The 15,550-nt window shown below is 27.9% G+C and overlaps 1 protein-coding gene across 1 annotated transcript in view; it reads left to right on the top strand.

Moving 5' to 3' along the window:
• The window catches only part of und (methionyl aminopeptidase und), a 45,294-nt gene that overhangs the window by 12,976 nt on the left and 16,768 nt on the right, over positions 1 to 15,550 (top strand). The window contains exons 2-7 of the mRNA XM_067277717.1: positions 2,207 to 2,311; positions 4,098 to 4,169; positions 7,677 to 7,788; positions 9,663 to 9,768; positions 12,452 to 12,507; positions 15,098 to 15,279. Of these exons, the coding sequence (XP_067133818.1) occupies positions 2,207 to 2,311; positions 4,098 to 4,169; positions 7,677 to 7,788; positions 9,663 to 9,768; positions 12,452 to 12,507; positions 15,098 to 15,279 (633 nt within the window). The remainder of the gene's footprint in view (positions 1 to 2,206; positions 2,312 to 4,097; positions 4,170 to 7,676; positions 7,789 to 9,662; positions 9,769 to 12,451; positions 12,508 to 15,097; positions 15,280 to 15,550) is intronic.

Raw genomic sequence — 15,550 nt, 5'->3', positions numbered from 1 at the left:
TCTTTGATGGCTTAAAAAATTCATTTTTATTGCATAATTTTATTTAAAATACATTAATGTATTATTTTTATTAAAATATTAATAATGATTATAGTAATAATCGGTCCAAAAGTAGGGCATCGTTGAACTCGTCTCAGTCCCCTCAGTTCAGAAATATACTCAAAGTCCCAAAATTCCATAGATGGTAATCTATAGTATCCCCCTGTTGTCTAACTATTTAGTCCAAGTGACTAAACTGGCATTAAGTGCTTCGTGAACAATTGACTGTTCGTTGAATACCTGATGTCGTATAGTTTTAGGGGTGGGGGGGCTCACCCCAGATGGGTACCGAGGTGCTTGCTTTTGCTTGCACTGAAATGAACAACTATTATTACATGCTGATTTTGGGCAGCTATATCTTATAAAGAGTCACATGTACAGGTGTGGTTCCATTGACTTTTTTGCTCATACCAGGGAGTTTACAATTCTGGAGAGGGCAAATTTCACATCTTATCTTTTTTCCTGACTGCCATCTAGTGACAGGCAGATTTTATTCTAAAAACCATACCTATATCAAAGTTTCTTTTTCCACATTTTAAAAATGTATTTCTGTCACTGATAGAGTAAAAAATACACATCTTGCAAATCCTGGAAATGAAGCATCCTGGTATTTTGGGAAGAAGGCATTTTGCCCCAGGTTTTATTTCCAAGTACTGTTTTGATAAAGATCTTCCTATTGGCAAAGCATTATTTTTGTTGCTCTCAACTTTATTATACACACATCACTCACTCTAACAGTGCTACTCATCTATTGTCCTAATGCAGTTGACATGCCAGAAAAAGAAAACTATAGACAAATATGATGAATGTGACAAAATATGGAGAAATGAGGAGTAACTACTAAAATATGAAAAAATTTACATAAAATTGTATAATTAGCTTCAGAAATTGATGAGACTATCAAATATTGAAATTTGACTCTCTTATATATTGGAACAAACAACATATTAATTCAAGGGTTAGCAATGAATTTCAATTCTGTTTGAGAATAGATCACCACCATGTTAACAGTGTGAGAACTGCTAGTGAGTGCTTCAATTCTATCTGTACTGCTGAGTGGCATACTGTCCCTACTGCTAGAATGCTGATCTGGGAAATCATCTGATACAACAGTATGTCACTCTAGTAGTAGTGTAAGGAACATTGATGGCACAGTAGTATGTTCAGGAAAATCTTGCTCCCTCATGTTGTAATGTCTAATTTTTCAATACTCAGAAATAACCTAATGTTTTTGGTGTTACATTAATAGTTGGTACCAGGCCTGGACGTTTGAACAGGCAAAATGAAACAAAAATTTTTTCAAAAGAAATAATTGATTTCTTTTTTGAATTTTTCTAACACCAAAAAATAGTAATAATACTTATTAACTATTTGTCAAAAAAATAATTAGATTTATTATTATTCTAAGAATGACTATGTAATACAAAGTATGAAGAGTGAGAAAACAAGAACTAGACAAATTATAAAATTCAATAAAAATTTATCTAATTCAAAAGTAAAACTAAAACAACAGTTCACAAAAACTTTCCTGACACTTTGGAACTTACATATGGAAATGTTAAAATAGTTAAAACTATTTGTATATTTCCACAAAATTCTACAAATAACATGAAACTAGAGTATTTACAAAATTGCAAAAAGAATCTTATGATCTACATCTGCCTAATCATTACACCAAAGAAAAAAACGTCTGGAAATCCTGTGCCAATCATACTCACTCACTGTAGCTTCACCTCGATTATAATAATAATTAATAAAAATTATATCTGATTTTTAATTTTTGAGCTTTTAAAGATCAAATTATCTTTTCATGTCCTGTACAATTTTACTTTATTTCTCTTTAGATAGAATGCAAAGCCACACAACTACAGGATTAATTACATCAAGATAGCAATTATTTTAAATTAATTTAATTATAATCATTTAAAAAAATAAATTAAAAATAATTGTGAGAAAGTAGCCTAATGTAAACTACTGGATTACATTGACTTATCAATAATAGATTGGGTTTTGAGATGTTTGTATATGTACAGTACAATGCAAAGATTTACATTAAGTAACTGACAATGATACTTTTGAATAATGATAATTTAATACTCATCTTTATATATCTTTTATTTTTTTTTCTCATTACATAAAAGATTTTAACAATTTATTTTTTTAACAGCACCAGGACCACATGAAGATGAAAGTGAAATTGATACAGGTGAAATGACAAACCAGTTACAACAGCAGAAGTTGGATGATAAAAAAGAAGACAAAGGAGATGGAGGTAATTTTTTCCTATGCTTATTTGATAAATATGATTCTAGTTATATATGGCCTAACTAATTTAATTAATTTAACAACTGCTACTTAACAACTGGTTGAGAATAGCAAATAATAACAGAAATAACCTAACAAACCAGCAACATTATTTTAAACAAAATGCAAATGTTTTTGCCTGTGCTGAATGGGCATCATCAGGCAACAAACTAGAGAAAACACAGGGGATTGCCTAACACATGCATAGTGGGAATGGAGTATGATGTAAGATGAGAAGAGGAGGAAGGGGGAAAGGGAAAGTTTATAATTCATAGAAAGATTTCCAGGCAGTGGGGAAGGAGTCAATGTCGCGATAATTTATGGTTGAGTTATGGTGGATGGCCTTGTAAATTTCCACTTGTTCCAGATGTTTAAGGACAAATTGTTTAGATGCATTATGTAAGAGGTGCATCTTGTGGAATTCTACCTGGATGCCTGAGTTGGATGCATAGATAGCCATAGCTGTATTGGTTAAACCTTTTTTTTAATAGACATTTGATGTTCTTTGAGATAGGCATGAAGCAGGTGAGACATAGCTCCTAGTATTGTAAGCGACAGTTATAACGATGATCAAAGATGGGGGATACTGTAGATTCCTGGCAGGTAGTACTTGTTGGGACAGTCTTTGGCATTGCAGAAGAGCAAGGCAATAGCAGGACTTCTGCGAAAGGCCAACCAAAATTTGTTTATTCGTGAAATCTCTTTATAAAGGGTGGCAAGAGATTTGTTGTAGGTGACGGTCTTGAACTGAATTTCTTTGAGTGGATTTAATTAGTAGGGTAGAAGCAATGTTTGAAAAACTGCGAATAAGTCTCCTAATAGTATGCAGGGAGTAGCCAGCTGGGTGGCATATTGGGTGATAGTATGAAACAATTTCTCTCTTTTTTGTCACAACAAGTCTCTTGTTGAGACAAGAAAGAGACAGTATCTATATATTTTATTTATTGTTTTCAGGTTTAAATTTATTATTTAGGGCATTTAGTTGTTATTTTTACCATAAATTAGGTGTATTTGCTATTTAATTTTAACAAAATGGGTATTATTTAGGATTTGGGAAGAGATTAATTCACTTTCCATTATTTCTAAAGGAGACAATGATCTAGAGTTCAAACAGTTCAGTATGAATGGCCTCCTGGAACAAATTAAATTCAATGTATGAGACACCACTGTACAAATTGTTCTGAACACTGACAGTTTACTAGTCATATTATATTTAAAGTTAAAGTAATTTGATTGATTTAGTAGATAATTCTTCACACTTGATTAATATAATAACTGATTGTAATAATTTTAAAAATAAATAAAAAGTTTTGTAAAACTAATGTATAGTATTTTATTCTTTAAAGAATAACATATCAAAAACTATACTAGTCAAACATTCTTCCAAAATATTGAAACATTCAAAATAATAAAATAGATGTGTCAGTAAGTGGTACCTAATTTAAAAAAAGGATTGTAATTTGGATTTTTATATAAACTGAATAATAAAATCTTTGAAACTGATTACAATATTTAAAAATTAGGATTGATTGGGATGAAAAATACTCATGAAAAGATGTTAAATTATTTAATTAATAATAATATGTTATTTTAAATTATTTGACAATAAATTCATTAAAATATTAATAAATAGAATTTCTACATCAAAATAAACAATATAATTTAAAATTCAGGTTCAGGCAATGAATTAAATAATTCTTTATATAAAATTTTATCTAAAGTTAATATTTGTAATAAAATTTTGTGATTTTAAGCAATTGAGGATGAAGATAAAGTTGAGTCAACTGAAAATGTTGGCCGAAAGAAGAAAAAGAAGAAAGGAAAAGGTAATTAAAAAATTTTTGCTCATATTACAATCTTTTGAATTTTTTTTTTTATTTAGGTGATACAATGTTTTGTTATATTATAATAATTCTTTTTAGATTTCATTAAATTGCAGCTCTTAACATATGCAGTTAAACTTCCGTATTACAAATTTCTCTTTATAAATTTGTAACAAATCTTCGTGGCATGCTGAAAATATGTTGTTGATTTTTTTATACATTAAAGATTGTTCCCATTTTGCAAAATTTAAGTTCTATATAATGAAGTTTTTAAAACCAGATTATTAGATGTAAACCCTGAAGTAGATGGGAGTGGACAGTCTTTGTGAGAGATATATTATGTTAGCATTCAGTTATGATTATTTTCAGGTTATTATATATCTCTATTAGGAACAAACTTTGTAGAAATGGAAGATTTTTGTCAAGAAAACTTGTCAAGAGGAATAGAGTAAAAAAATCATATTGTCATTGCTTTTTCTGTATTGGTGTGGAGTTGCAGTAAAATGTGTTTAGTGTAATAGCAAAATCCATTATATCTAAACATAAATGTTTAGGTATTAAATGTAGTTTTTCTCTAAAACTACAGAAATTCAAATAGGAGGCAACAAAAAGAATATTGTTTTGTTTTGGTGTACCAGCCAATTCACTTTCGACAGTTTGAAAATAAAAAATGGGTTGAGAAAAAAATCTGAAAATCTAAATTTTGAGAATAAACATTTATGATGATGAGGTGGTAATCAAGTAGCTAATCCAGAATAAGAATATTTGTGTATCAGGAAGTATATCAGAAAAAAAAGCTTTAGAATTTTACCAAAGCTCTAAACTAGCAACCCATGGGTCAGACATGACCTTCAATGCTTCATATCTGGCCTGCAGCCTTGATGACTTCTTTTCTAAAAATCGATGTTTCTAACATCTTGTGGAAATTAAAACAGAAAAAATACAAATGTGAAACTGTTTACAAAGTCATAAAGACCTGGCAACAAAAGGGCTTTTACTAGAGTCTCTTTTAAAATTACAGTATGTTTTGGTTTACTGAATAATATTGAATACAGCCTGCATCTGATATACATCTATTTTGAAGTGGCCCTTTGCAGCATTTGAGTTAGAGACTCTTGCTGTAAACTGTCCAAAATTTTAACTAGTACTGGGTAGTTAGAAAAATTTAAATTTAGACATGGCATTTTCCAAAATGCTGTATGTACTGAAAGTGTTAAAATTAACAAAGATAAGTGTTAGGCAAAGCATTGTGTTTACAGTATAAACTTATTGGAAGAATTGCAAACATTTTTTTAATTTTAACAAATATTTTTATCACAGATGAAACTGGGTTATTCTTTAAATGTTTTCCTGATAAAACATTAGCTTTATGAAATATCTGCTTTTGCTGAAAACATAGCAAAGAACTTGTAACAATATGGTTGATGCTAATATGATTGGTAGCAAAAAACTAAAATTAATAATAATTAGTAAAAGTCAGAATTCTTGTTTTAAATGCATAAAATGTCTGGAAGCTGATTACAATTTTAATAAAAAGGCTTGGATTACAAGGGAAACATTTGCAAGCTGTTTACACCAGGTCAAAACTGATCAAATATCACACAAACACTCAAAAAGCTAGTTAAAAGCAACTATTTTTACTATAATAAATATTTTCATTCGTTTAGAACAAACACCATCCATAAATTATATCCACATTTTTCTTGAAATTTTTACTCCCCCTTTCCCCATTGTCGCAGTTTGTCTAAGTTTCTGTAACCCCTCCTCTTCAGATGTTCAACAAAATTCATTTATTTCATTCATTCAACATTTATTAAGGGATAAATTTAATAAATATACAGTATACTTTTGTACATGGATTTTATGGGATTTGTTAATAAATAATAAATAAATAAATTTTTTTCAAAGCCATGTAGATTTATAGTTTTGGATTAATAACAGAATAAACTACTTTACTTTAATAAAACATTTTATTTATATTTTTAATAATTTGGCAATTATAAAAAGTATCTAACTGTTCATTAGAAAAAATAACTTATTAAAAAGTTTGAGAAGCAACAGTAATTCAAATGCTGTTATATTTAGTCAGTGTGCCATACTGCAAGGGACATGAGGGTCAAGGAATTTGTAAAGTTGGCCAGGGAAAGTCATGGAATTTAAAACACAAATTTGAGTACAAACCCTGTAAATTACGTTTTCAATGGTCTGTGAACGTTTAAATTGATATTGGCTTTATTATTGTGATTGTTAGAAACAAAATTGCAGTACAGCAACTTTTCTGTATTACTTTATTAATATTTTTAACTGAAATAAATAATCTTAAACATTTAAATTATAAAATCAATACTTAATAGTAATTTGCGTATTATAATAATTCCGATAATTGATTTTGGAATTTATTAGTCTACATTACAGTGGTGCCTCGTATAACGTACACCTCGAATAACGGATGCTGTGAACAACGGACTTTCTGTTTGGCTGTTATGTGACTTGAGCAATGGACTGGTTGCGAACAACGGACTTTCCGGCATAATTGGTGACTGCTCCATGGGTGCGTTCTTTAGTAGCGGTCGCTCTGTGTCTCCGCTACTACGGGAGTGCGTTGCTGTTTGTAGGCATTTAGGAACGACGGTGAAAGAAAGAAAGATGGCAGCGCCCGCACTATCGATAGTATCATGATGGAGGAATCTATAATTCTAAAGTATGAGCTTTTAAAGGCAAAAGAAGAGTCCCAATTATAAAAATTTAACCATAAAATGGATTATTTGTTGAAAGAGCATTCAAAATAGCCACGAAAAAAATTAGAATGCCGGCTACCATTCGAAAAAAAATTCGTAAAGACGCTTACATCACCATGTGTGCTAACTCACGCTTTCACAATTTCTTTCTTACACGAAAAACCTTGACGATCCAGTGTTTTTATATAAAAACACTGGATCGTCAAGGTTTTTCGTGTAAGAAAGAATTAAGTTTCATCCAGTCTACAGGAAGAAGTATAGTTGTTATATCAAGCTATGCCGGCTAATTCACAATTTCTAAATTTTCATTCATAAAACCACATAATGGACCCGGAAATGAAACTATCTGAGCCATGGAGGACGCCATGTTGCTTTCCACCGTAAACTACTGCTACAAGCGGCCGTTTTCGCCGTTCGATGGCGCGCACTCCCACCGGAATTTAGGAACGCGTTCCGCAAGAATTTTTAAACGGATGTTGCTTGCAGAGTTACGCAGAGGAATAAAAGAACGCACCCCATGTCCATTTTTTTTAATGATACAGTACGGTTATTTTATGCTGCGGAACGAATTAGATGTTTTAACGTGTATTTCTATGGGAAAATGCATTTCGTATAACGGACGTTTCACTTAACAGACATGCACCTGGAACGGATTAAGTACGTTATATGAGGCACCACTGTATTTATAAAGATGATACAAAAGTATAAACACAAACTGATATCAGAATAAGAAAGCAATTTTTTTAAAAATGAACAAAATTTATATAAATAGGATCTGGTCCAAAGCAGCAGACAAATCCACCAACTATCCCTGTTTGTGATTTGTTTCCAGATGGCAATTTTCCAGTTGGAGAAGAAATGAGTTATAATGCTTTAATAGATGGGTAAGTTTATATGTATATATTTCTTTATTGTGCAATTTTGTAAGTTATTGATAAATTCAAAATCAAACTATAGATTTTCTGATATTGTGATTTCTTTGATTAAAAAATTTATAATGAATATAGTAGTAATATCAAAATATAAATTTCTCATTTTTGTATTGGTAATGTTAAATAAAATGCTTTGTAAAATTTATAATACATTTTACTTGTTAATAATTGAATACTGACATGAAACTTGCCATTAACTGATTTAATGTTATAATATTTGGAGGCAGCAATTCCATATGAATGTTTTTATCATATATATATTAATTACTGTGTGCACAGATGGTTGCAGTCCTTAACTAATATCTGTTATCAATATATTTATCATGTCCTTGTTGAAAATTTTATATCATTTTTAGTTGTAAAAATCTACTTTTTTCATAGATTATTTTAAAAATTTAGTTTTAAAAAACTTATAAAATTTTTAGTTTTTTAAACATAGTATGGTATTTTTATAGTTCAGTAAGACCGTTGTCATATTTATTGTTTTTATAATGAAAATTTGACTTGTTTTCAAATTTTTTAAACTAATTTATTCTTACTTGAGTTTATTAAGTGCATGTATTCTCTATTCAGCTTAGAAATTAGATATACTTTTAGCCTGCACTCTAACGTAGTGCTCCATTTTCCTTTTGTAGTTTGAAATATGTTTGTAAGAAGAGAATAGACAATATTTTTTCTAATTCTTGTGAAGTATGAAGATGTTTTACCTAGAATGGCAGTAAAATATCTCTGACTGCAAATTTCTTATATGCTTCTGTAAAATTTATAAAAATTTTCTATAATTTTTGAATAATTCATGTACACATATGCATAGTAATGTAGTAATTGACATAAGAGATTTTATGTACATAAATAACTTTTTTCTAGATTTCTAGTTTTTTTTTAAATACTGTGATGGTCTTCTGTTTTAAATGACAATGAATATTTAAAAATATTATGACATGTTTATCATATGAAAGTAGTCTCCAAATTTTTTTTCTTTCAAAAATACCCATAGCACTTGTAAAATAAACAAATAAATGCTATTCATGTGTGTCATGTCATCTAATACTTCATTGAAAAAAATTGCTAAAAATATTTTAAGATTAACAAACTGCTGATTAGTTCATCATTAGTGGATAACAATATTGATTACATTGAAGAATGTTATTCATTGCCCATCTCCAAAAATGATATTTTCAAGAAAAGGCATAAGCTTTATGAATGTTTGAATTAAAACTTTGCCTTAATTATCAATCACAAGTCCTTCAAAAAGTAAAGATGTTCATCAATAAGTCTGATGATCTTTTATCAGATTTATTGGTGAACCCCATGCATTGAAAACAGTTTAGAATGACTTTCTCAAACTATTTGCTATGCAGCTTTTTCCATATAGGTAAAGGTTTATCTTATAAAGTCTACCAGTTACTAATCCTTTTACTGTTTAGTTGAGATTTATTCTGTAAAGGATTTTATTTTGTTTTGTTAAGGTATTTATTTTGTAAAGGATTTTATATAAAATTTATATCCCTAAGCACATTATGTATAGTATTAATATATTTCTTACCAATTCCACCATAAATATAATACTTCATATATGTCATATACTTTTCATGCTGTCATTTTTAGGACAAAAAATGCAATTTAGTCTTAAGGAAATATATGTTTATTATAAAATTTTAATTATGTGAAATGTGGAGGGTGAATAAAATGTTAAAATTCTTCATGAATTAATGTGACTTTTTGAAACAAAAGATGCATTTGGCAAGTAAATGGTCTAAAAATTGTTAAATATAATTTAATGATTTAAATATCAACTTGGCATAAAAATAATTCAAATTTTTCAGAAAAATGGCCAAACAGAGATACACAGATGAAGAAAAGCGTGCTTTGGAAAGGATGCAAAGTGATATCTATAAGGAAATTCGGCAAGCTGCTGAAGCTCACAGACAGGTATAGATTTCAATAATAAATTTTATCATTTTTAAGTATTTTTCAAAAACTATGAATTTCAACATATGAATATTATATTTTAATATAAAAGTGTAATTTTAAATATCATATTAAGTAAACAGTCTTTTGGCATTAACAGCTTTTATAAACATAAAATATATGAAAGTACTTTTGATAATGTATTATTGTTTTCATCTTTATAGTCTTCATCAGACAAGAACATAAAATACATTATCAAAATTCTTCTATATATATTTTGTGTTTATGAAAGCTGTTAATACTGAAAGACATTTTATTTAATGTGTTGTTATTATAATTTGGTGTGAAGTGTGTGTATAAACTTTGTCAAAACATGATCTGATCTAGATTTCTGAAATTGAAGTTAAAATAATAAACAAAATGAATGTGTTTTAAATCATCTTTATGTCAGCCAGATGGTGAGGCAGTAAGGCATCAGCATACTCTCACTCTGGGACCTGGAACTGCATTCAGATGGTTGAAAACACCAGAAGGTGTTTGAGGGACGTGTCCTGGATATGTTGGGTTCTATCCCTCACCATCCGGCTGCTCACTGTGGGCCTGGCTAAACCCATGAGCTTGAGGAAAAAGCCCACATGATTAAAAGAATAAAAAAAAATCTTATTAGGTATGACATTATCAAGCTCATTGTACAACAGAATTTTTCAATTGCAAGATTATATTCTTGAAAGCCACTTTGTGATAAGAACATCTTTATTTTAATGGAGAAAATGGCAAATAATCTTGAATTAGTTCATTTATAGATTCCATTAGGAATTATTATAATTACCCTTAAAAAAAAAAGATAAGGAAATAAAATATGATGATAAAAAAGAAAGACCAGAACACATGTAAATATTACATAACTAGATTTAGGATTGAATAACTTGATTGCAAATAGTTTCAATAAATGAAAATAATTATGACTTACTGCTTCCAGATAAAAAATCATTTCAATGAACAATAATAAAGGTAAGAAGTAAAATCAAATTAGGAAAAGGAAATATTAAAGATAGCCTTTTGTTCAGCTTACCAAGTTCAATGTTTGATGTGTTCATTTTGGTAATAATTTAGTTTTTTACAATCCTGTGATAAAATTTGGTCATATTGGAACAGAATTTAGATCAATTTAATAAAAAGTAAAAATACGTTACAGATGGATACTAGTCCTATCTTCACTGCTTGCCATGTCCAATCACCAGGAACAACTATTTCCATTGCAGAGACAACCTTTCTTTAGAGGCTGTCTCTGCACAAATATGCACAACAGTTTAAGATGTCCGCAGGTGACAATCCCAACACAATCAAAAATATAATATTTCTTTGTAAAAAGGGCTGGCAGAATTACAATTTAATAAAAAGTAAAAATACATTGCAGATGGATACTAGTTCTATCATCACTGCTTGCCATGTCCAATCACCAATCATCCATTTGAATTTAGATCAATTTGCAGATTTACAAAATTTTAGCTTGAAACTATTAAATTGCACATATTGAAAATTATGAATAAATCTTTAATAAAAGGCCACTACTTTATTATCATTTCTTTCCTTCAGTGAATTGTATACAATTTTCTATGTTATTAATAATTAAATATTTCATGACAATTATATTCTATAATATGAGATAATTTTTATTATTCACTTTATTATTGTAAACTGATTAATAAAATATATGTATAAATATAAAAAATAATATAAATATATTTTTATTAATATTCTGCATCTTTTTCTTCTGTTTGTTCTTTGGTTACAATATTTGATAGATATTTTTTTTAATTTACTGATTATATGATACAGGTTGATTTAAGAATGAATGATTTATCTTTATGATGGTAAATGTAAATTAAAAAATATTTTCAATTTGGAAATAATTCTAGTAATTTATAATGGTAATCATTTTTAAAATTGAATAATATGTATAAAAAAATCTAGTTTTATGCAACTTCATTAGGAGCTTTTTCTGTGAATATAGTTTAACTTATAAGAAAATGGTAATTCTTGTTAACATTCAAAACTGACCGGTTGTATTTATTTTTATTTACTATTTTGAAATTAATATATTTCCTACATTATTTGATAATTAATTTCTATTTGCTAATTTTAAATGTAAAAATTTTTAAACACCAATAAACTCTTAGTGGAAGATGAAATAATAACAATTATTATATATTCAGACAATCTTAGATATATAGCTGCTGTTCCTGTTAATTTGATTTCAGGTTTCCTTTAAGTATTTGTATAAAACTATTTTATTGAAGCTTAAAATAAAACAAAAATTATTGCCAATATCAAATCTATATGTTTATTTTCAGATATATAAAAAAATACAAAGTTTATTGTTTCATACCTGAAGATAAATGTAGGCATTCAGTGTAAAGCAGTTTTAGACAAATATTGAAATGTTCAATTATCTGGAACTATAAACTATTTGTTCATCCATATTATTTACAAACAGTTCAGAGACTAGCTGTAATTTGTATTGTAGTTTATTTAATGTAAACAATCATCATCAGTATTATTAAATAAATAAAACATATTTACTCCAGTTAACCTTAATGATAAAATGCTTAGTTTTCTCATATTAATTTAAAACTTATTATAATAACATAAACCTGATTGCTTTGTATTTCTTTATATACAGCTATAAATTTACAAATTTCAGACTAGACAGTACGTTGCAAAGTATATCAAAACAGGAATGACTATGATTGAAATTTGGTAAGTTCATATTCATTTATTTAATTGTTGAACTTTTTGAAATAAAGTAGAGCGTCGGTAAGTGGAATGGCCGGAAAGTGGAACGATTTTCGGTCGGACTGTGTCGTGCTGAATCGAATGTTTTTGATACTAAATTTACTTCTAAAGTATGATTTTCATGTTTTTTATATTCTTTAATATATTTATTTTGTTTGTACAAAATGCAGAAATAATTTTTAACGATACAATAGCCTCGATGATTATTATAAAAATTTTCGTTAGGCTTAAAATCGACGAAAATTCAACACGAAGCGACACGCAACGGAGAAAAATTTGAACATCGGACAGGTTAATGTATTTTTTCGTACAAAGTCGGAAACTGGAACAAATCATTAACTGGAAGGACCCCAGTCCCCAATTGGTTCCACTTACCGACGCTCTACTGTATATTAATTACATTATCTTCCTAAAAATCTCTTACATAATGTTGTTAATCAATTCCAGAGAGATATTATTAAAAAAATATAAAATTAAAGACTTACTAGAATAAAATTAATAGATAAATAGTTAGTTTTAAAATATAAACTTAAAAATTATCAAAAAATTATCAACAAATGCTGTTTAATAGAAATTTGATTGCTCTTCCAAAAATTGAATTCTGAGCAATAAAAAGTATTGTTGCATATAAGAGTGTATTTTTAGCAGTTTTATAATTTTCTATAATTTATAAATTTTTAAAGAATTATGGAACAAGAGATTGACCCAGAATGGGATTTGAAGCCACAACTTATACTTATTATTTAGATGCCTTAACATTTATATTATTCGAATTTATTTGATTTTTTTTTTTTTTTTTTTCTTTTAGAGAAGCAGATAGTTAAATCTATTTTATAATTATTTGGGATAATTATTGTTATAAAGATCCAGATAGTATGTACTGTACATCTGCTTGATAACCAAAAATTGTCAACTAAAGTCTTAATCTTTTCTTTCTAAATTATTTATTTTATAATTTTAGCCTTAATACAATTTAATCTAAAGGTAAGTATAATTATGTAGCTTAGACCAAGGTTGTTATCATTTTTTATTTGAGCCCAAAGTAAACAGGTTAACTGCATACAAGTTAAATTTGAGTCTTAGTTATTTTATGGAAAGCATATAATAAAATCAATGAAGAGCAAAATATAATTAGCTTTAAATAATTGTTGGAAAAACAATTATTTAAAGCTAATTATTTTCTTTTTTCTTCTATATGACTTTATGTAGATTTCCTAAGATTTGTTACATTAATATAGAGCAAATTACAAAAATAAATAAATAAATTTGCTAGAATAAAGTAATAAATATAACATCATATATTCAAAAATCTCAATATATTTATACATTGTTATATTTTAATTAATAACTAAGCAGAAGTGTTATTTTAGTAATCATAAATTGCACCATTAAATTCCTTGTAAATAGTTGTTTTCTCAGCCCTGTAGACAACTAGTTATATAGTGGAGAAATTAATTCAAAAATATATATGTTATATAATATATACTGTATTTACTTGTGTATAAGACAATCTTGCATATAGGACAAGGTATGACTTTAAAAATCAAAATAAAGAAAATTAGATTTATTAACACAATTCTAATTTTATTTCATTTAATTACAAATAAAATATTAGCAAATGTATGTAAATGTACACATTGTCCTGCAAAATTACTGGCATTTTAAACTTTAAGGAAAAATCTTGTAAAATCGACAACATAATTTGTTCATGTAAAGCTGAACGATCGGGAACCTTTTTTTTTTTTTTTTTTACCAATTCTCAACAGTCGAATCCACTCTGTCGATCACACTTATGAATTTCTCCGAATTCTGATTTCTGAATAATCATCTGTTTTCACATGGGAATGATTAAAACTTATATCAGGCTCCTGTGTAATTTTGGAATTTTAATTCAGAATTCAATTCAAAAGCTTTGTTTTTCCTATTGCTTTACTCCTGGCAATACACAAGAGTGATTCAGATGACCCAGATAAAATAGTTTTGTTTTTAAACATGAGGGCGAGCATCTGGTGATAAAAAGTGCAAATACGCTTTCACAAAAATTATTGCAAAACACACAGAATTCTTCACTTGTACATATAGGACAACCTAGGTTTTCGAAGCAGTGAAAAATGAATAAAAACCTCATCTTATACGCGAGTAAATACGGTATATTAATCCAGTTTTTAAAAGAGAGGAATTATGTATTGAGCTGAAACTTTTTAATAAGTTAATGAATTTTGCAAATAAATCAAAAAATTTCATTTGATTATAGTGGCTATCATCATATTTAAATTATTCTGCTAATCTTTTAATTTATTTTTTTAATCTTTAATTATATTGAAATTATAAGAATAAAAACTATGCTAAATTTATGCTGTTAAAAATTAGATGTTATGTAAAAATTATTAAAATAGAAAACAAATATTTAGTAATTTGTCAGTTATATCATCATTCCTGCATTAACATAATATATATACAGTTACAATAAAATATAGTGTTCATAATAGATCACTTTAATTATGACAGTTCTTGTAGAAAATATTATAGTAGTATTAATATTGTATATTTACAGTGAAGAGTTAGAGAAAACAGCAAGAAAGTTAATCGGGGAAAATGGTTTGCAGGCAGGATTAGCATTTCCTACTGGTTGTTCATTAAATAACTGTGCTGCTCATTATACACCAAATGCAGGTGATACTACAGTACTTCAATATGATGATGTTTGTAAAATTGATTTTGGAACGCATATAAATGGTATGTATTTATAATATGTACATACATAAAAATAATTTTAAATTGTTTATTAAAATGTATTTTGAAAAATACATTTTAAAAATTCTAATTATTTCTGGAATATATCAAATTAATTAAGATAAATAAATAAATACAGGAATAAAGAATTATCTAACTCTGTTGATGCATTGAATGTTTCAGTAAATTAGATTTGATTCAAGGGTTTGAAACTCTCAGTTAAATATGTTAATACAGTTGGTCATGCTGATGTGGGGACAAATGCAAATTTGGC

Source organism: Centruroides vittatus, unplaced genomic scaffold, assembly GCF_030686945.1.
Source record: "Centruroides vittatus isolate TY-2023 unplaced genomic scaffold, ASM3068694v2 contig_754, whole genome shotgun sequence".
Classification (NCBI taxonomy): Eukaryota; Metazoa; Arthropoda; class Arachnida; order Scorpiones; family Buthidae; genus Centruroides; species Centruroides vittatus.
This window is presented reverse-complemented; position numbering and strand designations above follow the sequence as displayed.